The 25,181-nt window shown below is 34.3% G+C and overlaps 2 protein-coding genes across 4 annotated transcripts in view; both read left to right on the forward strand.

Moving 5' to 3' along the window:
• The window catches only part of LRRC9 (leucine rich repeat containing 9), a 99,488-nt gene extending 94,809 nt beyond the window's left edge, over positions 1 to 4,679 (forward strand). The window contains exon 33 of the mRNA XM_074327409.2: positions 947 to 4,679. Coding sequence (XP_074183510.2) covers positions 947 to 986 — 40 coding nt within the window. The 3' untranslated portion in view covers positions 987 to 4,679. The remainder of the gene's footprint in view (positions 1 to 946) is intronic.
• Positions 4,680 to 18,374: 13,695 nt separating this feature from the next.
• The window catches only part of PCNX4 (pecanex 4), a 37,012-nt gene continuing 30,205 nt past the window's right edge, over positions 18,375 to 25,181 (forward strand). For 2 of the 3 annotated variants that reach the window (XM_019750779.3, XM_019750781.3), the window contains exon 1: positions 18,376 to 18,870. The gene's annotated coding sequence lies outside the window, so the exon portion shown is untranslated. Of the gene's footprint in view, positions 18,871 to 25,181 lie in introns of all 3 variants that reach the window. The other variant, XM_074327408.2, reaches the window with a different exon arrangement.

A 25,181-nucleotide genomic window follows, 5' to 3' on the forward strand; every position in this document is an offset into this window, starting at 1 on the left:
CTTCTTCCCCAAATCTACCAAACCTTTCCCAAAGTCCAGTGTATTTACATCATAATTTAAAGAGGCTTAGAAATGGCTATCGTGGTAGAATAGGGCTCACCTAGTACTTATGTGAGGGAAAATCGAAATAATTCCATAGGAACTACTTTTAATTGTATTCTCTCCCAAGTCACTTCTACTCACTGAATGTTTTGAACATGAGATAAATTCAACTCTCTGAAATCACAAAGACTGAGAATTTTGTAAATGCTTCAAACCTCTCCTTATAACGTGTTTCCCCAAAAATACAACCTAGCCGGACAATCAGCTCTAATGTGTCTTTTGGAGCAAAAATCAATATAAGACCTGGTATTGTATTGTATTATATTATATTACATTACATTATAATTATTATACCCAGTCTTATATTATAGTAAAATAAGACCGGGTCTTATATTAATTTTTGCTCCAAAAGATGCATTAGAGCTGATTGTCCAGCTAGGTCTTATTTTCGGGGAAACACAGTAGTTCCCCCTTGCATGCCTTCGCGTCTGGACTCTAGTCCTAGATGCTAGTTCAATGCCTAAGAACCTGTTACTTCTCATTAAGAATCCCCTCTGCTGCACATCACCTGTTTGCCTAGATTTCCAGTTATAACCTGTCCTCCAGCTTGTTTGTAGCCAAGCTCTGGCTCATCTATTAGAGTGACCTACTCAGCAGCAGATCTAGCTTAGGTCCGGCTCTTGCTGTATGACTTCTCTGCTATAATCAGTCATGTTCCACTGAGTCCTCAGGATAATCCGAGTTTTAGGTAGCCAAAAACGGGATCAGTTTCTCTTTTGTTTTGTCTTTTGAATTGTACACATAAAATGCAGAAATTATTTACTGCAGAATTACCCTAAGTAAGCTGATCCATTAAGAAATTAAGTCACCATTATTTGACTAATAAATAGTTTATTTCTGACAGAATTCCTGGCAGCCACTTCCCAAGAGCAAATCAAATGTAACTGCCTAAAGAGAAATGAATACACACCAAGAAGCCTATATCTGTTTAGTATTGTGCAAAAACTAGCCGACGGTATCAATGGGAAAAGTACAAGATAATCATGTTACTGAAGTACTTCAGTTCCATATGAAGATCTTTATCACCCTTAGTGAATTTTATTTCATATCACCTCTCAAATTTTCTTTATGGTTATCTTAATTATTTTTTAAATTTCTATATTAGAGAAATCATGAACTTATTATATCAAACCACAATTTGAAAGGATGTAAAACAAAGCCCAAATAATCAAATATTTAGTATTAGAAGCATTAAAGTTAGAAAATCTCATTTTGGCCTATCCTATAAAGATACTAAGAAAGGTAATTTTAGGAAATAAGCACACTTTCATTTCTAGAATATCTGCTTATTTGGGGTTACCTGAAACTAAAGCATACATTTCTTACCAAACACCACTATTACAAAAGCAAACTGAGCTTTGGTAGTTGAACTACAGATTAGCTTTTTAGAACTACATTTCAAAAAAAAAAAAAAAATACCCTCAAACTGGGTCTGCCTTCAGAACTGTTTAGAGAAGCAAATCATGGGCATGGACAGTACTTCCTGAAGGTGGCTGACTGTGGGTGCACCAGTCATTCATAAGCTCTAAAAAGGAAAGAGTACTATTTCATATACAAAACTTGTTATTTGTGGCCATAATGATATAATTTTACAAGCGGTTTTAGGCTAAAAAGAATGCATGTTTCAAGCTGAGTAGACACATTTACAATTTGGACCCTTAATAATTATGTTTCACTTGAAATAATTTTTTCTAAAATATTACATTTCATAGTACTAGGACATATCACAAATAAATCAAATATGTTTTTAAATTTGCTTGTTCGTTAAATATAGTTATTTACATCAATGACTAAATTGTCAATCATACTTTGATATAAATGGACTCCATGATTCATGAAATTTCCTATTTAAATTTTTCAAGTATTGGTTCAACATTGCATTTAGTTTTCATACTACTTTGTATGTTCCTTACATGAAAAAAATTACTTTTACTGCAATATTTGTATTTTATAATCTATCTGGAAATAGTTTTAAAGATATTTTAGAGACTAATTCCAATGTGTATGCAACAATTTTGTATCTTCTCTTCTTTAAATACTGTATGTTTGTAATTTAATCATGTGATATTTAAAATTTCAAACCTAATACAAATTGATTTTATATTTATTAATGTGTGGTTTTTAAATAACTATTAATTACTCGTAGGTGGAAATAAGATGCTTTGTTTAAAATACAACTATGCAGTTCTTACGATGTCCAGAAGATGTCTTTGTTGCCCTTTAGTTTTAACAACTGCTTTCATTACAGTGTAGTGATAGGGTCTGCTCTTCACTATTTGTTACTAAATTGGCAGCATGTGTTTTTTTTTCTTTTTTAAGTAAAATACTGAATAGATGTTACTGTTACAATAAAATGTGTCTTTTAAAATAATAAACTGGGTAGGAAAAATAAATGTAACAGGTTTTCACTGGAGAAAAATTTACAAGTATAAAGAAGAAAAGTATAAAGCAGGAAAAACATAACTCAGCATCCACTTAACATTTGCTGTGTTTTTAGTCATTTTTCCTATGCATTTGTAATATATTTGAGATCTATAATTTGATTTTTATGTACGCATTGTTAAATTTTAAGATCTTATTTCTATTATAAATTTTTAATTATATCTGAATTTATTGAAGGTAAATTAATTTGTAATACATAATTTCATAGAAATATTAAGAATAATAATAAACATGTATTAAGGCATAGCTAAGCACTGTGTAAAAAACGGATACAGACCCAACCTTAAAATATTTTAATATAAATATATGGTAAATCATTTCTATAAAAGCAATGAGGGGGGTGATTACTAACATAATTTGGCACAGTAGTTCTGAATTTTTTTTCTGCCATTACAGCAGATGATACTGACATGATATACAACATACTCCCCTGGAATGCCTAGATATGTTAAGCAGTCGGTTATGTGCAGTTCGCAAAGCAATAGCTGTAACTGCACCCTTTCTTATTCAACAAAACAAATGAAAATGTAATTGAATATGAGGGATGCTTTTATAGATGTGACTTTAGATCAGCCACAAAAGTTATTGGTTAAGTAAATCATTCACAAACTGAAAATTGAAGTGATAGTTACAAATCGTTTGTAACAACACACTTCACAACTGATTGCAACAAAACAGGCAGGTAGTGCTTTACATTTACAAACCACTGGCCCATGTTTTAGCCCAATAACAACTTTGAAGTAAATATGAAATGTATGGTGTGCATTTATAGATAAAAAGAAAAACCTGACTTAAAACAAAAAGAGTAGATATCACACCAAATTCTAGATTTTTTTTCAACTCTACATTCAATGCCTCTTTGATTACTACAATTGACATATCATTCTTACTAATGTACTATTGAATCAGCTGTTGTAGAGCCCTAATGTATGTAAAATCTGTAAACCATTCATTTTCTTCCAATGTATTTAGCTTAGGGAAAATGTATAATTTCTACAATAAAATTAGTTGTTTGCTGCTAGCAAATGTATTTGTAGATTTATTTTGCATTTAATCATATACATGATTATATGACTTGTTTTAAATTAAAGGACGATTCCACAAACAACCTGAAGAGCTGAAAATCAGGGCACTTTAACAATAGATTAGGAACCTACAATGCTGAATTGAATATGTTAGTACATGATGCTGAAGTGGTCTTCTGATTTCGATATATGAAGATTGACTATAATTAAGTAATTGCCCAATAAGAATTTTATTATTTACTTCTATTTTTATAGTTCTGAATTTCTCTGACAGTTGACACAAAATTAACTATGGTTGTGAACATATTTTTGCCTAAAATATTTAGCGTGCACGGTGTGTGTTTGCAGGCACTCATGACTAGTTTTAAAATAATCCTTTAAAATATTTAAAGTAACATGTCATTTCACTATTCATAAACTATCATACATTATGAGAAGTGTTTTAAAACAGATTTGTTACTCATGCTATAGGCTCTTAGCTTCGATTAAATGTTACTTATGTAAAAAGAAGTAAATTATTTATAGTACTTAGTTCTGATGGTTATTCAATGAATCTAATCAAATTAGTGTTTTTTTAAATGGGATAGAAACTGGCTGTTGTTTTTAATTGCTCTGCTATAAAACTTAGAGCTTCGGGATCACCTCCAAGTGCTTAACTACTTTTCTTGTTCATCTTTGCTCTTTGCTCCATTATTAAAATATTTTTAAACAAAAATCTATACTGAGTTGCAATTTTAGTTTGCAATTGCCTTTTAGAATGAAGTCAGCAAGTACATAGTTCTTTTATTAGTGCTATTTTATTTCAGCAAGTCTTTATCTTATAAAAATATGAATTATAATATCCTACTATTACTTTTTCTTTCATTTGTGAATAAAATTGTTTTGCAAACTACTGAAAAGACATTTCTCAGATCTAATTTGTGCATTTTTGATCTTTAAATTTTGTTTTGGTGATGATTTTCCTTATAATTAAAATAAAATGAATGATTTCTTGGCAAAAACATAAAATTCTGTAAACTGAAAACATAATAGTACATTCAAAGGGACTTAGAAGTTGCTTTGAAAGTGTTAGTTACTTGAAATCCAATCATTTGTCACTTATGTTTTATTTATTAGCCCTTACCTTAACTATATACTCTTTTAGGTAAATCAAAAAGCCAATTCATCCGCATTTTCATTTTCTATATAAAATACCTGTGATTCTGCAATGGTAATTTTAAAATTAGTATGATTTTTCCTTATACTGTATCATTCAAAATAAGAGTATTTCCATATATTCTGAATAAAAATCCATCAGAATAACATATTTTGGTAACATTAAAATTAATTACATTTTGATCAAACATTAAAGTAAAAATGAATGTGAAGTATTTTTAACAAATAGTATTCTACATTTTCATCTGGTTTTTAATTTTATAATTCTAATTAACTTCCAAATGTTTAAAATATTTCATACCAGCAGAGTTCCATTTGTAAACATTACAAATAAGAAAAAAAGTGATCATCTTACTATTTTTGTAAACCATTTGTGGTTTACAGTTTTGTAAACCATTTATGGCTACATTTATTTTTTAAATAACAATATTTATATTTTAAATAGAAAAAATTAAGGTCATGTGTCTTAAAAGCTGTACCTTTTAATCATGCACCTATATGTTTTATATCTTGTTTAGTGTAAAACATTATTTTTTTTACAAAATGTTTTAGATAATTTTAGTAGTTTGGCTCTACTATTTGTTCTACCTTTAATTATAACAATGCTGCCTGCCCATCATGCTTCCTCTCCCCTGAATGTTTTACAAGTATGTTTCTCAAGAACAACCAAAAAAGACTAACCTGTAAAAAAAAATATCAATAACATTTTTAAATTTCCAATTATTTTTTATTCCTTCCTATCAATTTGGCTGAAAACAGGTATTTACAAACACTTGGTAGCCTACTTTCTTATGGCCTTTCATTTTTATGAAGTGCTTTAAAAGAGTTCAATCAACCTTAATGGTACATTTTTAGTTAAGGAAATAGAATAGGGAGAAGTCAATTTGAGCTCCCAGATGAACAAGTGTCTTCAGAACGAACAGGCATAAATGGGTTTAGAAAACAGAGAGAGTACGAGTAAAATGCAGTGAGCAGAGCACTCAAGGAAGCCAGATACAATGAAAAGAGTAAAATACTGCAGAGCTTTTTAAGCTACACACAATTGGAACAATGGACTTGATCCAGCCATCTATGTTAAACTGTTAAAAGATAGGTGAAAAGCAAGCTGGAATTCTATAAAGAGTGTTGAGGAACAGTAGAATGAAGAGCTTTAAATCTAAAGAGAATGAATGCAGTCATTCAATAGAATGGAAATGAAGTCAAAATTAGCATATTTCCTTGGTTAATTTACCTTGTGAAGGACTCTGTTCAGTATAGGTATTAAGCCCTTATTAGCAACAAAACAGTCTTTAAATTGCCACCATTGGAGTTTTTAAACAGCAACATAGTGTACTACATGTGAATTTTATATGTACATACCACATACACATACACAATATATGCAAGTAAAAATACAATATATAGGTCTCATATAATTGTAACAATTTAATATTGTAATCTATCTCAATCAGTGCACTATGTACGTCAAACTTCCTGTCCTCCAAAAACAAAAAAAGCAAATTTAGGATTAGTGGCAAAGGTACAAGTATGCAATTACAAAACTTGAAAAAGAAAACTAATCTAGATAATACATGTAACTTATAAAATAGGATACTTTGGGATGATTGAATGGCTTAATTTTTTTTTTTTTTATTAGCTGGAAGTCAATCAGAAGACTTATTTTCTGGGGGAAAACTTTTATTAAATGTAGTGATATACTTTCCCGCTTTAGTAAGTAGAATAAATTAAATTTCATTTTCAGTGATTTATAGGGAGATAGGTGTGCATGATTTACAATTTTAGAAAAATGTAGCTGAAGGAAACAATATAGAATGTGTCCTGAGTTGAGAATTTAACCTTGGAAGTTGCTTATGGCCAAGATCCCTGATTTGTGCTTTTGTCTTCTGGCTTGTTTTTTTTTGTGTTCAATTACTAAGATGCTGAAATAATTTTTCAAGTTAGGTGAAGGTTCTAATATTATTTTCTTATATAGTGAACGGAGGCATGACTGTATTATTATGTTTTGAATAAAGGTATGAATATATTTATGGAAATAGATCTAAAACCTCTATAAATAGAAACTAAATAAAGCTAAAGCCCAAACATTTGTTAATGTTAACAGGTTGGGCCATTGTTAACTCTCAAAAAGAATAACTATGAGAATGTCAGCCACATAATTGTCATCCTTTAGTAGTTCTGTTATTAAATGTTGTAAATACCTATTTATTCTTTTTAAACTTAGCATTAACTTACAGATAATTGACATTATCCAGAATTTAAACAACAGCTACAACAGGCTTCAGAAACAGTGAAGATTTCCTAGTATCATGGAATTGTTTTAATATAATGCTAGTTCCAGAATTTTTTTCAATGCATTACAAGAAAATGAGTAGAAATATGTACTTACAACATGAGTATTTCACACACTTTGTTATTTAGAAATCGTTAAAAACAGCTAATAAAGATAATAAAAGCCAAACTTTCTAAAAAGCATTATTTTCATGGAGGAAACAAAAATGACCAAAAAATTAGCTTTTTATTAGAAACCACTTTTATAACTCCAAAACAATTTTAAAAAGTGAGATATTTACTTCCAATATTAGATCTTGCATGTCCTTTGATCAATTATTTTCAATTATATTCAAAAGATCAATAAAGAATACTATTATGAGCTTAGATGGGGAAAATAAAAATAAAGCAGAATATTGGTGTCTAGAGTAATTTTATTAATACTGGTTTATAAATAAGCTTGAATTTCCTTACTGGGTCATAAACATTTATTTAACATTGAGATCAATAACTAATATTTACATACTGTTTTGTTTCCCATTGAATTTTGTGATTTTATTCATTATGTGTATAATGAGTCAAGATTTTGAGGAGGGGGGAAGAACAAAAATGATTTTTTTTTAATTCTAAAATCAAATCTCACTAATTTAATTGAAGGTGTAAGGTATAAAAATATTAAAAACTTGTGAGCTTATAAGTTTTTAAAAATTGGTACTATTCCTTTGACATAAATCTACTTATTCATTTGTGTGGTCAGGCTTACCATAGCTAAATGGCCTATGTATTAAAGGAGTAAGCAAATGAATAATGTTATAGCAGAGAACGGAGGATACACAACTAACAAAAAGAATGATAGAAGTCAAAGATTTGTACCACGTATTAGATCACTTCTATTACATGATATAATACTTTTACTGTTCTTTTGCATTTATAAAAGATGTACACCTCACTATCTGGGAGACCAAAAAAAGGACTGTACAGTCTCTCAATTCAAATCTTCAATTGAATAATGTATCAGTATAAGAGAGAAAACAGTATCAGAACCAACGCCCGAGACCTATGATATTATTTCCCCCAGGAGTTGCAAACTTAGAAGACTTCAGGGACCCACATAACCTAATGAAGGAGGCCAGATATAAGAAAAATTAACAGCCAGAAATACAATCAATCAACAGCACTTTGACTAAAATAAAACATGCTAGTTTCCATTTGCCCTTCCAGATCTTTCCACCTTTCTCCTTCTGCTTTGTGACTCTAGAGAATGATTTTTATGGATAAATCAAGCAGAGTTCTTTCTTTGTCTTTCTACCTAGCAGTTGGGTTCAGCTACTGGAAAACTTTCAGAGTGGGAGAAGAGTGAGACTTAATCTTTTGTAGTAAATGTATTCCTTTACATGGGCCACAGCTCCTCTTGGATTCTCCTAAAACTCTCCGGAACTCTCCCTCCTCTTATGCCTTCAGGCCTAAGGCTATTGTAAGTTTGTAATGCTTCACCAGTCCTGGTTTGTTTCCTTTAATCCTATCCACACTTTTGGAATAGTCCCTTCATCCTCAATGTCCCTATCTGACTGTACCACCTGTTTCCTGCCAAGACCATTGTATATAACATGTAGTGCCTAACATGACATAAACATGTGTGATATTGGAGATTGTATTTAAAATTCAAAATGGAAAAAAATACTAATGGAAAAACTGAATTGTTTTATAATTCATTACTCATCTAGTTTGGAACTAGACACCTGACACATTTTTCTCCTACAGCAAGATGTTCATGTCAGGTTGGAGTTGTGATGTGCAGCATGGAATACAGACTTGAATTCTGGGAGCCATAATTTTTAATTAGTCTCATAACCAAAAAAATATGTTCACAAATATAGGATCTTTAATTATGGATAAAGCCTATGCCCAACAGTTTTTACATATTACTCCTGCAATGTTGTGCAGAATAGTTGTATTTCAATCTCACTTTATTTAATTTTAAATCCACAAAATTCCATTTATAACTATTCATTCTCAGTCACTATCAGTATTGAGAAAGACTGGATAATGTTGTTCATCTTCATAAAGTTTGAAGTCATATAAACGTGGGAATTTAGTCTTTAACTCCACACTGTTAGGAGTGTCATACAGGCCATCACTTGCTTTTCAGGAAATTAATTTCAGATTACTCCTTGTCAAACTTGCAGAGATAAAATTTCTCTAGGATTGAGTGAAGTAAACCAGATGTCTGTGTAACTACTAGTGAATGTAATTCCAGAGAAACATTTCAGAGTTTTCCGATGTAATATCAGCCCCAAAGTCTGTCCTTAAACTAATTTTCATTAGTGACTTGAGCCAGATTTTTTGTGAAATTTATGCACAAATCAATTTTCCTAGTTGAAACTCTTCTAAACCATGCTTGACTAAGCACCAAACCTATTGTGTAGCACAGCAATCTACAGTATCGTGCATCCAGTTCATTAAGCTCCCAGCCCCACTCAACCCCCAACTATACTGTGAATTTTTTCCCCAGTTGTAGGTAATTTGCTATTTTTGGCTAAGAACCTAAAAAATTCTTTTTCTTCATCCTTAAAGCTTATTAACTATAGCTGTTAGCCATGCTCCAGAATTTTTCTTTGATTGGCAGCCAGTATTTGAAGTTTATGGTTAGATCCTTCTCTGTTTGATTGTTGATGGTAAATTTGTTGTTTCTGTTGTTGTAGGTGGTTGTGGGGTTTTTTAGCAATTGGGGGACAGTGATGCATTCCCCTGACTTAATTTAGAAATTCTTACATGAAGATTTTCTTTCATGTCTTCTCTAAATACACAAAAATAATTCGTGTTGTACTCTAGTGTCCAAAATGTTAAGTAAAGCTATGTTAATTTAAAGGGAAGCTAGTGTATTATGTTAGTTCATATCAAGACTAGTAATAAAATGAATTTAATCAGTAAATTTAAGAAAGTATATACATAGAAACTTTGAGGAAAGTTAGACTAAACAGGAAAGCCAACAGAAATATAGAATGTTTTGCATTTTTTCAACCTAAGGAGCAAGAGAGCTAAGAATATCAGCAAGGACTAAGGTTTTTTGATACAGGCAAACCTAATGACCACTCTTGGTTGTCCTGGCAATGGGAGACCCACCATATGAAAATGATATAATGAAAAAAAAAACCAAAAAACTCATGCACATAAAGTACATAAGAATTAAAGGCAAAGTAACTCCTGGTCTGGCTATCTCTGCCTTCTAGGAATGTCTGGGGACGTGCGTCTGAGAGTGGTTTGTGTGTATATAAAGCATCAGATAATATAATCAAGTGCTATGTATCCATAATACCTTATGTGTTATATCTATGGCAATCACAACCTGAAAGGGCTTATTATCTTCTTGTCCAGTATAAGCTGGCTGGAGACTTAGGGAGTTCTTGTTGCTTACGTAGCTTTCATAAAGAATTGTAATACTTCATACAATTTTTTGTTTTCTTCACATTATATATCTAAGCATTTTCCATATTACAAAGCCAATATAATTATCATTTTAATGTTTATATTATAGTCAACCAAAGGGAAATACTATTATTTTCTTAATTATCTAAACTTTCAACATTTAAGTTGCTTCCAATTTTACACATTAGAAATATCCAATAAATACATACGTGCATAAATAATTTTTCTCCTATTGAATACTTTCCATAGAAAAGTATTAATCAGTTAAAAGATATGTATTTTTTACAGAGCTGCTGATAAATATCACTAAATTTCTTTCCAAAGGGATCATATAAATTTGTATTACCCAGCCCTCTCACCAGAGGGACCCATGATGTGAGTACTGTTATCCTTCTGTGTATTACTAATACCTAACAAATTGCCTATCACCTAGTACACACAATACATCTTTACTATCTGAATTCACGAATGAATAAATGAGAATGCCATTTAACTAAATCCTCACTATCACTGAATCTTATTTTATTCAAATAAGAAGGTCCATAAAAAAAGTGAATCTTCTTGCCAGCATGAAGGTCTTTCCTGATATTTAAACATTTTCCTATACATTGCCAAGCATAATGTAGTTTTTTTACTCAATTACAACCTTTTCTCTAAACATAAAATATTGCAGTACTACTATCCTGACCTGCCACATTTTGGTACGAGATATAACTTCTATTTAGCATCTATGTATAAGCAAATGAAATAGTACCAGCTATGCTCAACTCATCATAAAGTATAATTGGTTCTAAGTTTCCCTTGTCTTATTTTGTTCTTTTTTCTTGTGAATGTTCTATCCATTATATTTCTAGTTCTTTGACATTGTTATTTCTTTTTCATTTCTGTATCTGCCAAACTGACTAGCACAAAAAGTTTTGCACATAGTAGGCATCAATAAATACTTTGGTATGTTTATCATGCTATATATTTATTTTCTGTTTGATCTAATTGAGAATAATTTTAAAGAATCATGATAAAATATATATATTCATTTAGAAATATATATTACAAGGATCCCCTTTTTATGCTAAAGTAAAATAAAATTATCAGATAAAAAGGAAGCTTTAAACTATCCTGATATTCAATGTAGTGTTTAATTCTTCTTCACAGGTTATAAATTATGATGAAAATGTTACTAGAACTGTCAAATTCTCCCCCAAGCAATTTTCAAGTTAATCAACATAGACAATCACTCTTTTCATTTCTATAGCAATAAGAAAATTTTAAGCAGTATCTTTTGATTGGAGCTGTCTTGAAAATTGCTTAGTTGGAGGCCTTACTTTAAAAATTCAACTAGCCTGAAATATTAAATGTAATTTGTCATGCAGGCTAGAGAAAGAATGAAGCATTTGGTACATTTTTCCTAATTGTTTCTGATTGCTGCCTGGGTAGTCCCTGCACTTCTCCATTTTCAAAATCACCTTCAAGGGCTTCAACATCTTTGACCACTACTTTTAATCAAAGAGGCTAAACATAAAATAATTTGACTATTGTGTAGCAGAAGTCTTAACAATATTGGCTTTAATATTTTTATTTAATTGACCTTAAAGACAGAGGCCTAAGAAGGTAAATTGTTAGTACTTAATGAATTTTGATTAACATAGTGGGGAAAGGAGACATACATAAACAAAGGAAGTCTTTTCCTTTTGAGTAAATGTAACTTTTAGGTTTTCATAGGCCAATGTTCTAGCCCAGAGTACTTTGGGGTATACCAATGATGCAGGAACAAGTTATCCAGGGATACTGAATTGTGGAATTCAGACAGAGTGTATGCCTCTACATGAATTGGGTCATTCAGAATACAGTATTTTCATTTGATTTTTTTCAGTTGAGAGTATGAGTCTTTGGTTTTATTACATGTGTTCGGCAGGGCATTTGTGTCCTTAAAAGAAAGATTTTCTTTAAAATTGTATTCATTATTGTTGCAGGAGAAAAAGTTATAAGGAAAAAAATTCACAGGGAAAAAATCCATAAGCTAGTTTTATATTAAAAAACACAAATAAAAATATCCATAGTTTGTTTCTTAATATATGGTTACCTCTACAAGTAAATGCATCTCTCTCGCATGCTGCTCTTTACTGGGATATACATTTTCTACTAATTACAAAGTCTTTTAGGAGGAAAATTTCTATGCAAAAACATGAATCTGATATTTGACTTGAAATTCATAAATAACAGAATGTTTTAAATTCAGTAGGATTAATAATTATTCTAATATTAATCTCTACACTGTTTTTCATTTAAACTAAGAACCTATAAAGCATATCTGGTAAAAATAATTTTTAATTACTGGCATACATTTTATTAAAAATCATTGTACTATATTGCTAAAGATAAGCCACATAAGAAAATTTCTTCCATTAATACTTAGTCATTGCTAGTTCAATAAAATAGGACTGCCATGTATTTTATTTTGCATATTATATATAACATATACTTTCTAAATGTACAAGTATTTTACATGTATACATATCTGTATAAATACATTAATGCATGTATATTTTATATACTATACTAAAAATTAGGATTTAATATGCAACATTAGAAATCCTAATGATCTTGAGCATAAATTTAGTTAATGCTCTCATTTAATATAAAATGAACTAACTTTAAGGATTCCTATCAGTGAAGCATTAAAAAGATGGTTCACATTCTAAACTATTTCTCATTACGAGAGTTCAAAATTTAGCGGTATATCAAATAAGTTATTATAATTTTTAACTTTAATATAGCATTAAAAATAACATAGCATTTCTCTCCCTACAAAATCATTAACAGTGTAATCATTTATTTGTAGAAACTAGCAACTCTATGTTCTGAATTATTTTCTGGATAAAGGTGCTATTATAAAAACAAAAATCTACTGGAGATGAAATTTTTGTTAAAGGGAACTGCATTTTAGATTTTGTTAGAGCCAAACTAAGTTTCAAAATGTATCTCCAAAATACCATCCCACCAACAATTGTTATTGTTGATATTGTTGTTGTTATTTACATTTTATGTATAAATTTTATTTACCAAATGTTGTTTCATTTTCTCTAAATATTTCTCTGTGAGTAACCTCTAGTTTTCATATTTTTAAATATATTAACCTAAAGAGATAATCATAATGTAGGCTGTAGGAAATAATTCTAACCAGTGTGGACTTTTCCACTCAACAGCATAGTATCCATGAACCTGCAAAGATTTTAAGAGGGTGTATAAGCTTTCCACTACCTTAGGCAAAACCTCTCATCCCTACCCCCACATTCTTAATTACAACTTCAAACGGAAATTTTATCAGGCAACTTGTTCATTGAATTTCCTTATATATTCATCTATAGGAAAGTGAAGATAATGTTCACACATTCTAAACAGTGGGTACATTTATAAACAAAGAAAATTAACGAGCAAATACCAGGAAAAGGACACCTATTTAAGGTTACTAACTTCAATTACAGCTTTAGATATTAATATTACTAATCAGAAGATATCATATCCTTGATAATACCATCAATAAAAGAGGTTAATTGATGTTCCAAAATGAGTATAGGGCACTGTGAAATCTGCATAGTCAACTCTTAATTATGTGTGCCAAAATAAAGGGGAATCATTGTAATTAATTCAGATCTGTGTGTAAAAATTTTTATACAGAGTCAAACTGTAAATATTCCTGTGGATATTTACAGAGTTTGGTTACTCTTAAAATTTGATCTTTCATTGAAGTTATATTCACAAACTTTTACAAAATTTAACATACTTTTTAAAAAATGAAACTCTAGCTTTTTAAAGATTCTAATTGATTAATTTTCAGTCTAATTCTGTGTTCTCTTTTTAAACATCCAAAATAAGTTTCTATTAGTGACAGATGGTAACTAGATTTATGGCGATCACATCATAAGGTATATGTCAAATCACTACATTGTACACCCGAAACTAATAATATTGTATGCCAACTATACTTTAATAAAAAGACGAAATGTTTCCAGTGGTGATAACTTTCTAAAATAATAATTGAAACACTCCTAAAGTTAAAAATCTAATCTGTGAAGTTATTGATGTGAAACAATAACAAAATTTTTTAATAGCTATGGAAAAAAATTCAAAATGCTTGATCAAAATCAAAATCTGAGAAATTCTATTCTTTCATCCTACACTTATCAGGAATTACTGTAAATTTTTCAGAATTATAATTAAAAATATATTGTATTTTACAACAAATTGCATTTAATTGTATCTAAAACCAATTAATGGCAAAGCTATGATTACATTATACACTATTTGATGGTTCTGTGTATGAATGTTTACCTGGTCTGCAATTTTTTCTATATTAAAGCAGTTTCAGTATGAAACTTAGTAATTAACAATTGGTCACTCCCTTTCATATAAGCTCTTTCATATCCTCATAATTCAATGTTACCCAACCCACATCTCTGTGAACGTGTTGGGACATGCTAAAATTTCTACCCACCACATGCACATTCATTTATATGCATATCATGATCTATGGTATAAAGCAATGAGATTAATTTCAACAAGCCATGTAAGAAGTCAATTATTTTATTTTACAATGCCTTTATTCTCTTTTGATTATTTTCTTCATGCCCACTAATATCCAAACCTTGGTATTCTCTTCCAATCTTATGATTTCACCTTTTTTTTTTAATGTAAAATACTCGCAAATGTCTATGCCTTGACCTCTCCCCTAAGGTCCAATCCTTTATTTCTAACTGGACATAACCCACATGTCCCTCAAACACATAATGTCTTGAAGCAGATTATCTTTCTTCCCAAACCTAGTCTTCCTCCTGTGCTTATTTATTTTAGGGTACCTCAAACTTAGTGGTTACCCAGCTTGAAGGTTGGGCTCATCTTTTTTCTTTAGTCTCCTTCCCACCATATCCCACTTTCACCCCAATCCAGTCCTTTACCAAATTTTAGCAAGTCTACTGCCTTGCCCTGGAAGTTCAGCCTCCTAATTCACTGAGGCCATTTCACCCCTTCTTTAACTCATCCTAGTCTGTGCTGCAGCTCTGCATGGTTATTTACAGAGCCCTCTGGTAAATAGTCTATGGGCAAGGGAGCAGAGTGAGGATTTTACAGTTGTTGTTATTGTTGTTGTTTGTTTTACTTTTTGGTGAGAGGAGTAACTTGGGTATGAATTGAAAATGGGCATTACCATTACACAAAAACATGTATGCCATTATAATACCTGGATAAACATTTTCTCTGACTGAAGAAGCAGCTCCAGATTTGGGGGAAAGTTTCATTTTATGTGAATCAGCAGGGTGACAAAAAATTATGGATTTTGGAGATGTACAGGTACACTCAATTCCAGATCTTATCATTTTACTTTTCTAAAACTCAGACTCCTTATATCTGAAATGAGAACAATAATAACCTACTTCATAAGGTTAAGATTAAATAAGGTATATACGTATCTGACTCTATAAATGCCCTAAATATTTGTTAAATGTATGAATGTACCCCTACCTGGAACACCTCCTCTCCTGCATCTTCATCCAGCTAACCTCTACTTGTCTTTTAAAACTCGATTACAGTCATCTGAATTTTCCAAAAATGATTTATGGGTCCCACTTCTGTGTTTCTAAGCTCCAGTACATATCTGTTTATCACACACTCTAACTACTGATGTCCTGTTAGTCTCCCAAGTGATATTTTGGTAAATTCCTTGAGGATAGGGATCATGCTTTATTTGACTTTGTATCTGCAGCAATTAGTGTGGTGCCTGGCAAATAGCATCCACTATATTTCAATAAATGTTGAATGAATATTTTATACACAAAGTAACCAAAAGCATTGCACCATAAGCTTTACTAATTTTATTCTAAGATAGTGCAAAGTCCAAACATATTGGAAAAAAGAGAAATTTAACTACCAAATATCTACAGCAGTTATTTCAACAACAAAAATGTTCATTCTGGTTGGGTCATGTGTAATTCAAGGTGATGAACACGGGCATCATATATATATGTACAGCTCTCTACATAAGGATAGTATCTCATACTCACTAAGCACTTAAGCTGTGCCAGTTAGGTCCCTTATACTAAGCCGTTTAGTTATTTGATTTAATCCAATCTACACAACTCCCTCTGGGTTAAGTTCTGTCTCCATTGTTAGTCCCTGCCCCCCCCCCCCCTTTTTTAACAAGATATGGAAAGTGAGCCACAGAGAAATTAGGTCACTGAAAGATGACACAAGTAGCGAGCGGTGGTATCTGGGTTCCAACTCAGGCTTCCTGACTCCAGAGCTTCTACTCTTAACCACACTACACTGACTTCCTACAAGCAGCTGATTTGTCAGAGATGTTTAGTGTGATACTCTGACCCAAGATGACTGGGGATATGTCTTTCCCAAGAGTAGACAACATTATGGATGGACCAAGAGCACATTTTCCCTTCGTATCGAACTATAAAAGGTTCTATCTCTAAATTGTGCCCCTGACAAGTATATGTACATCACTGACACTGCACGTGGGTTTTCTTCCACGTTTTCAACAAACTATATTTTTCCTCTGGCTAGAGTTGGATCTTGTTTTTTATAAGCCTTGGGTTTCTTTTAATATTAACACAAAAGTTTTTCCAATTATGGCTTGAAAACCTAAAAGCTTAAGAACTAAGCCATCATTTCCAGTAAAGCCAGGAAAAAAAAAAAAAGACAACATGTATAACGTTGAGATAAGTAGATCCAAAGGAGACAGTCCTCAAGCCATTCAGAAGTCCCAAGTATGCAGAATTGTTAAGGTATCAATTGCAAGGGGAAAACGCGGGTACCTTGATACTGACAAATTGGCTTCAAAGATCCCTTACAGGAGCCTCTAAATCAGGGGTGTCCAAACTTTTTTCAACGTTTTTCACCAAGGGCCATATGTGATAAAATACACAAACAGCCGGGCCACTCACTGAGGTGAAGTACTATTGCCTCACCTGGTTTATTTAAGTAAACTAAATATATTTTTGGAATATGCTGCGGGCCAATTAAAAATGGATCTCGGTTGGCCTGCGGGCTGCAGTTTGGACACCCCTGCTCTAAATCATTTGAGACCAATTTAAAACTCTCAGGCAATGGATGCTTGAGGATTACTGGTAGATTTCCAACCAGTAATCTGGAAGATGTCCAGAATAAGGGTAGAAATGAAATCACGGAAAATGGAGGTTGTAGGAGGAACAAGGCATATGGATAACTTTTAAACTAGCAAAACTGGAGACTTTGTGGACACCCTGTAAAGATTCCCGGATCTGAAATTGATGCTAAGTAATAACAGTTCGCCACTTTTTCTTTTTCCCCAATTGGAACATGGGAACTTTACCTTATTTTATTAATGAACAGACACTTTAGTAACATGTTTCAGTGATGGATATTTTGGTTCTTTGTATTTAAGTATGCAGTCACAATCCACTCATGGGGGGAGGAAATGCAGTAATGGGACTTTAACGTGCACTTACCGTGTTTCCCAGAAAATAAGACCTAGCCGGACAACCAGCTCTAATGTATGTTTTGGAGAAAAAATTAACATAAGACCCAGTCTTACAAGACATGGTCTAATATTATAGAAAAATGAGAGCAGGTCTTACATTAATTTTTGCTCCAAAAGACGTATTAGAGGTGATTGTCCAGCTAGGTCTTATTTTCAGGGAAACATGGTAAATGCAGTTCCAAATCTTCCAAGCTGAATAGGACGTATGACGTGTCACTCAAAGATATTTATTACCCTCGGTGTGTTGGGTGGTGATGGCCAAAAAGCGGATGTGGTTAATGAAGGTCGCAGGACCCTGAGTGGTTGGAGGCACACACTCCACAGGCAGCAGTCAGACCACCAAAGATCTGACACTCGCAAAATGGCTACCGTGCGTCTATCTGCGCGAGAGCACCACCCTGCGCAGGAACGTCACGTCACCAAGGCAACGACGCTCTTGCGTAAGGGTGCGGACCGGGTGAAAGTTCAGGATTAGGCGTCGGAACCCCTTGTTGTTGCTGCCGCGTCTGGGCCCAAGGTGAGGCCAGAGCGTGAGCGACTCCCACGGCCCTCCGCAAGGCAAGTGTTGGCCCAGGCCTGCAGAGAACGCAGCGCAGCTCTTCTCCCGATCCGCCCCGCCTGGCCGGCGGGAAGGGAGGCACCAGAAGCGGGCGGGGGGGGGGGGGGGGGGGGCGAGGCGGGCGCCCGGCCCGCCCCCGAGCGCGCGCCAAGTTCCGCGCCGGGTGGCGGCAGCCAGAGTTGACGTTAGCCATGGAAACGCGGAAAGTGCCTGGGCACGATCGAGGTGAGCCGGTTGCCAGGCCGCCACAGCTTCTCTGCCTCCGCGCCCGGACCGCAGGCAGCCTCCCTGCGGGAGCGCCCAACCCGGGATTCCCTGCAAAAATGCAGTTCCCGGGATGCCTTCGTATTGCCTCTTCCCTCGGGTGACTCGAGGTACGTTTGATCCCCGACACTCACATGGGGACTTCTTGGTCGCTTTAATTTCCAGGCCTGCTCAGCCACGTTGCTCTTGCAGTTTTAATTGCGACAGATTTATCGTTCTTTGTTATAAAACCTTTGTGTGCTTTTATTGCACATTTAAGACGTAAGATGACCTCAAGTTGCCAGAGGCATCAGTCCGGTGTGATTTTAACTTTCTTTGGAAAGACTACTTAGCCTGTTGACTTACAGTATTTTGTTTCTAAGACACACTTGTGAAATGGAAAATGTACTTTTGAGCCTTGATTTAGGGGTGGCCTTTATTCCAATAAAGTTCACATACTATGCCCTTAGTACAGTACTTTTTCTCTCCTTGTCTCTAACTAAACCACATTTTCCCCAAATTCATCAACTCATGGCACCGTGAACATGAATTACTCTTTACCCACTGATCTGCTCCCTCTCACCACAAGTCCAGGATGAGCGTTTACTTCCATGAAGTCTGCTCTGTCAGAAGTTATTTATCAGACCTCTGAATTATCTGCTCGATTATTATTTTTTCTCTTATTCAGCTGTATAATATTAGGTGTTTTTTGGTTTGTTGTTTTTGGTTAACTCATTCCTACAGTTAAAGCAAAGACCATCCTTTATGTATCATTCGGTGTTCTCTGCCAACCATACTAAATCCCCAAATCTTTATGATAGCATCCAGAGCCATCCAAAGTTCAGATATTGCCATTTCAGTAATTTACATTTTGGGGGCACACATTAGCTCCTCTTAAATTTCCTACTTAAAAAGCTGCCTACTAGTTATTAACTGCCACAGAAAATACCAGGTTGGGACCTTTTCTGTTTTGTAGTACTAATATAATATTGAATGTCAACTGTAATTGAAAAATTAAAAATTAAAAATGATTGAGATATAATTCACATTCCATACAATTCACCCATCAAAAGTGTACAATTCAGGGGGTTTTAGTATAGTCACAGACTTGTGCAGTCAAATTTAGAACATTTTCATCACCCCACAAAGAAGCCCTGTACCTTTAAATAATCACTCTCCCATGCTCTCCCATTCTCATTATCCCTTCCAGCCATAGGCAAACATAAATCTATTTTTTGCCTTTATAGATTCGCTTGTTGGACATTTTGTATAAATGGAATCATACAATATGTGGCCTTTGTGATTGGCTTCTTCCACTTAGAATTCTGTTTTCAAGGTTCATCCCATGTCACATGTATCAGTACTTCACTCTTGTTTATAACCTAATGATCTATTGTACGAATATGCCATATTTTATTTCATTCTTTGGTGGCCATTTGGGTTGTTTCTATTTTTTAGCTATTAATATTTCTGCTATGAAGGTTCATGTACAAATTTTTGTATAGACTTTTATGTTTTCATTTCTCTTGGGTAAATACCTAGGAATGGAATTGCTAAGTCATATGGTCACTATGTTTAGCCTCTTGAGGAACTGCCAGATTGTTTTCCAAAGCAGCTGCACCATTTTACATTACCACTTGAGGGTTCTAATTTCTCCACAACCTCACCAATAATTTTTATTGTCTATTTGATAGCCAGTCAAGTGGATTAAAGTGGTATCTCCTTGTGGTTTTGATTTGCATTTCCCTAATGAATAATGACATTGAGCACCATCTCATGGGGCTTACTGGCATGTGTATATTATCTTTGGCGAAATGTCTATTCAGATCCTTTGCCCAGTTTTAAATTGAGTTACTTGATTTTTTCATTATTGAGTTGTAAGGGTTTTTTTTATACTCCAGATAAAAGTCCCCTATATATATAAATTGCAAAAATTTTCTCCCATTCTGTGGGTTTTCACTTTTTTGACAGTGAGAACCTTTTCTTTTAGACACTTTCCCACTTGTGTTTATGTCTTACCAAGGAGTCCTGTGTGACAGTGACTTCATACTGGCTTAGCTAACAAAAGTTCCCCATTTTGACAATCTGTAGTTTCCTCTCAGGCCCACCTTTCCCTGAAAACGCTTTCTCTTAGCCTTCTGTTTCTCTATCCTCAAAATAAAATTCCCTTTCATTTAGCAATAGCTTGGTGTGATTGAAAAACTCAGTCTGCTACCAACTGACATTGTATATTGGTTAAATCACTTAATATTACCTGTTCTCCATTTTCTTTTCTGTAAAATAAATGGATTTATTTCTGATAATTCATATGAGTGGTATTCAGTTTATTCACCTAATACTTGATTTTGAAAGAAAAGCATGTTAACCTATTTGAATTTACAATGGGTAAGATGTTTGAGGTATGAGAAGGATAGATTGAGATAGGAATAGAAGCATGGGCTGGCCCTGCTGTACATTTATCATGCTCTGATGTGAACTTTGGCTATTTCCTACCATCTTAGTTTTCCATAAGTAATGGAATGCTATCAGTTCATATTCTAGTGTTTTACATTTCCAAAGGGTGAATCCTAGAGCCAACTCATCATTCCACCTCTGAAGCATTGACAATACCTGCAATAAATAGACCCTTTGAGATGTCTAGCACCCTTCCCATCTAATAATAGTTTTCTCAACAAACCAATTCCGGTAAATGTACAGAAAACTCTTAGATTCAAAGACCCTCCAAAATATTGAGTTTGAATAAATACTATTTTGTAGATTCAAAGAGATGTTGATGTGCTTGTTCTTTCTGTTTAAGACTTTTTCTTTCATTTCATAATTGATAAACTGTAACATAAAATGTATTTTTCATGTTTAAGACCATGGGTCTTTCAAGGGCCCTTCAGAAATTAGCTGTTTGTCCATGGCATGCATTCAAGTTAAGATCCCATAGAGCACTTTCAGAATCATTGGGGTAGCTATCTTTGCATCTCTAGATTCCTACTAGTACCCTCAACAGTTAGCACTTGGCTATCAAAAAAGTCCATATGTGCATACTTTTTAGAATTGCTCTGATAGTAACAGGTGACTTTTATCCAGAGCAACTGAGAATTAAGTTGTTTCATATCTTGCTTTTTGAGTGCTTAGCTGGAGGCCATTTTGTTTCTTTTCTATACATGAAGTTTTTTGTTTTCCAAACTAGTAAAGGTGGCGATGTTTGGAAAACACATATACATACATGTAATGAATATTCTCAGAGATATAGACCATATTCATGAAATAATAATAGGATTCTATAAAAAGGAACATCCAGGGATTAAAGAAGTGCTCTTAGAAATTTAAGAAAGAAAAAGTTTAATAAAATTTGACAATAGTAAGCTTCCTAAAAGTAAACAAAAATACAATTGAGGCACAATGCAGAAGTGCTCGGTATATATGTTTGGATTCAATATAACCTCATATCTCTTAGGGTGACTAATATATATATATATATATATATATATATACATATATATATATATATATATATATATATATATTCATATATATATATATTCTTTTTCTTTTTTCTTTTTTTTTTTTTTTTTTTAAGATAACTGCTGGAGAGGATGTGGAGAAATTGGAGCCCCTATATGCTGGTGGTAGAAATGCAAAATGGTGCATCTACTATGGAAAATAGTATGGAGGGTCCTCAAAAAATTAAAAATAGAACTATCATATGACTCAACAATTCCACTTCTGAGTGTTTATCCAAAAGAATGGAAATCAGTATCTCAAAGAGATATTTGCACCCCCATGTTCATGCAGCATTATTCATAATAGCCAAAAACTAGAAGTAAACAAGTGTCCATCAACAGATGAATGGCTAGGAGGGGTCCAGTCAAGATGGCAGAGTAAATAAATGCCGTGCTTACCTCCTCTCACAACCACATCAAAATTACAACTAAACTATAGAACAACCATCATGGAGAATCACCTGAACTGAAGCCCTATAACTAAGGACATACAGAAGAAGCCTCCTGGAGACTGGTAGGAGGGGCAGAGATGCAGAATGGCCTAGTCCCACACCTACGTGTGACCATCAAAAATTGGGAGAGATCTCTTGGCTGCGGAGATCCCCCTCAGAGGAGTGACAGATCCCAGGCTTACACCAGGCCCCCCAGTCCAGGGTTCCAGTGCCAGGGAGATAAATCCTCATTACTTCTGGCTGTTAAAACCAGGGGAGATTGTGGCTGAGTGAGACAAGGGTGCCTGCAGTCTTAGGCGCTCCACGTAAAGGGTCCACGCATGGACTCACTTGCTGATGGACTTGCACTGGGGCAGCAGCTCAAAAGGCACTAGGGACATATGGGGAGGAACTGAGTTGTCTGGCTGCAGGGCGAGGGTTGGAGGGGCAACTTTCTCCCAGATGGAGAAGCTGGTATAAGCAATTGTTTCTTTTTTGAGCTCTCCCCCAACCCAATGTGCAGACACAGGCAGCTGCCATATCTGAGTTTCCATCAACCTGGCTAACACCTTTCATTCGCCCATCCTGATTCTCTTAAACCCCACCCAACTTTGGGGTACACCAAAGCAGCTCCCAGTGGCTTTTCCATATAAATGGCCTGTCTTGGCTCATTCTGCACACTTTCCTGAAATCTCTCAAAGGTTCACAAAACCCAAACAAGCAGCATTTGGCCTCAGCATAGCCCATACCTCTGGCTGCGCAGCCCTAAGCCTGGCACTAATGGCAGGCATCCCCAGTTCATGGTTTTGCCTCTCCAGGCACCTCCAAGCCCAGCACAGGCAACAGCCATCTTTGGATTACATTGTGGCTCATGCCAGGTGGGCCCAGGCAGAGCACAGGCTGCAGCTAAAGTTGGCCTGCAGTGGAGCCCCTCCCAGGAGGTTCTGGGGCTGGCACACCCAGTGGCTAGTTTCAGACCATCCTGAGCATCACTCAGCCACCACCATGGATGATGATACCCAAAGGGCAAGGTTGGCAAGTACCAGAGTCTTGCAAAAGTGAATCTTGCTCCATAGGGTCAGGCCCTGCACAGCAGCAACTCCCATTGACATGCAAACAGCAATCAAAGCTCAATTATAAGAGAAGGGCACACACAACCCATACAAGGGATACACATGGGGCACCTAACTCAGGTGACCAGGGATACTGGGCCACTGGCCCCCCCAGGATACCTACTACACAAGGCCACTCTACTAAGACTGTGCAATATAACAGCCCTACCTAATACATAGGAAAAAACACAGGGAGACAGCCAAAATGGGGAGACAAAGAAACATGTCCCAAATGAAAGAACAGAACAAAGTTCCAGAAAAAACTAAAAATGGAGACAAGCAATCTACCAGACTCAGAGTTCAAAACACTGGTTATAAGGATGCTCATTGATCTCATGGAGAACCTCAACAAAGTGATAGGAAACATAAAAATGGAGATAGAAAACATTAAAAAGAACTGGACAGATAAAGAATGCAATAACTGAAATGAAGAATATATTAGAGGGAATCAACAGATTAGATGAAGCAGAGGATCGAATCAGCAATTTAGAAGATAAGGTAGCAGAAAACACCCAAACAACAGCAAAAAGAAAAACATCCAAAAAAATGAGAATAGTTTAGGGACCTCTGGGACAACATCAAGCATACCAATATTCACATCATAGGGGTACCACAAGGAGAAGAGAGAGAGCAAGGAATTGAAAACCTATTTGAAGAAATAATGATGGAAAACTTCCCTAGCCTGGCAAAGGAAATAAACATACAAGCCCAGAAAGCACACACAGTCCCAAAGAAGATGAACCCAAAGAGACCCACGCCAAGACACATCATGATTAAAATGCCAAAGGTTAAAGACAAAGAATCTTAAAAGCAAGAGAAAAGCAGTTACCTACAAGGGAGCTCCCATAAGACTGTCAGTTGATTTCTAAACAGAAACTTTGCAGAAGGGATTGGTATGAAATACTCAATGCTGAAAAGCAAGGACCTACAACCAAGGGGTACTCTATCCAGCAAGGCTATCATTTAAAATCAAAGGACAGATAAAGAGCTTCCCAGACAAGAAAAAGCTTAAGGAGTTCATCACCACCAGAATTAAAGGAATCTTAGAGAGACTCCTTTAAGACAAAATATGAAAAACAAAAAAAATATGAATAATAAAATGGCAATAACTACATATCTATCAGTATTTATTTTAAATGTAAATGGATTAAATGCTCCAATCAAAAGATAGCATGGTTGAGTGGATAAGAAAACAAGACCCTTACATATGCTGCTTATATGAGACTTACTTTAGATCGAAAGGCACACAACAGACTGAAAGTAAAGGGATGGTAAACGATATTTCATGAAAATGGAAATGAAAAAACCAACAAAAAAGCTGGGTAGCAATATTTTGCCAGACAAAATAGACTTTAAAACAAAGACTATAACGAGACAAAGAAGGACCCAGTAATCCCACTTCTGG

The sequence above is a fragment of the Rhinolophus sinicus genome, chromosome 3 (assembly GCF_057876585.1).
Source record: "Rhinolophus sinicus isolate RSI-liver-muscle chromosome 3, RSI-T2T, whole genome shotgun sequence".
Lineage (NCBI taxonomy): Eukaryota > Metazoa > Chordata > Mammalia > Chiroptera > Rhinolophidae > Rhinolophus > Rhinolophus sinicus.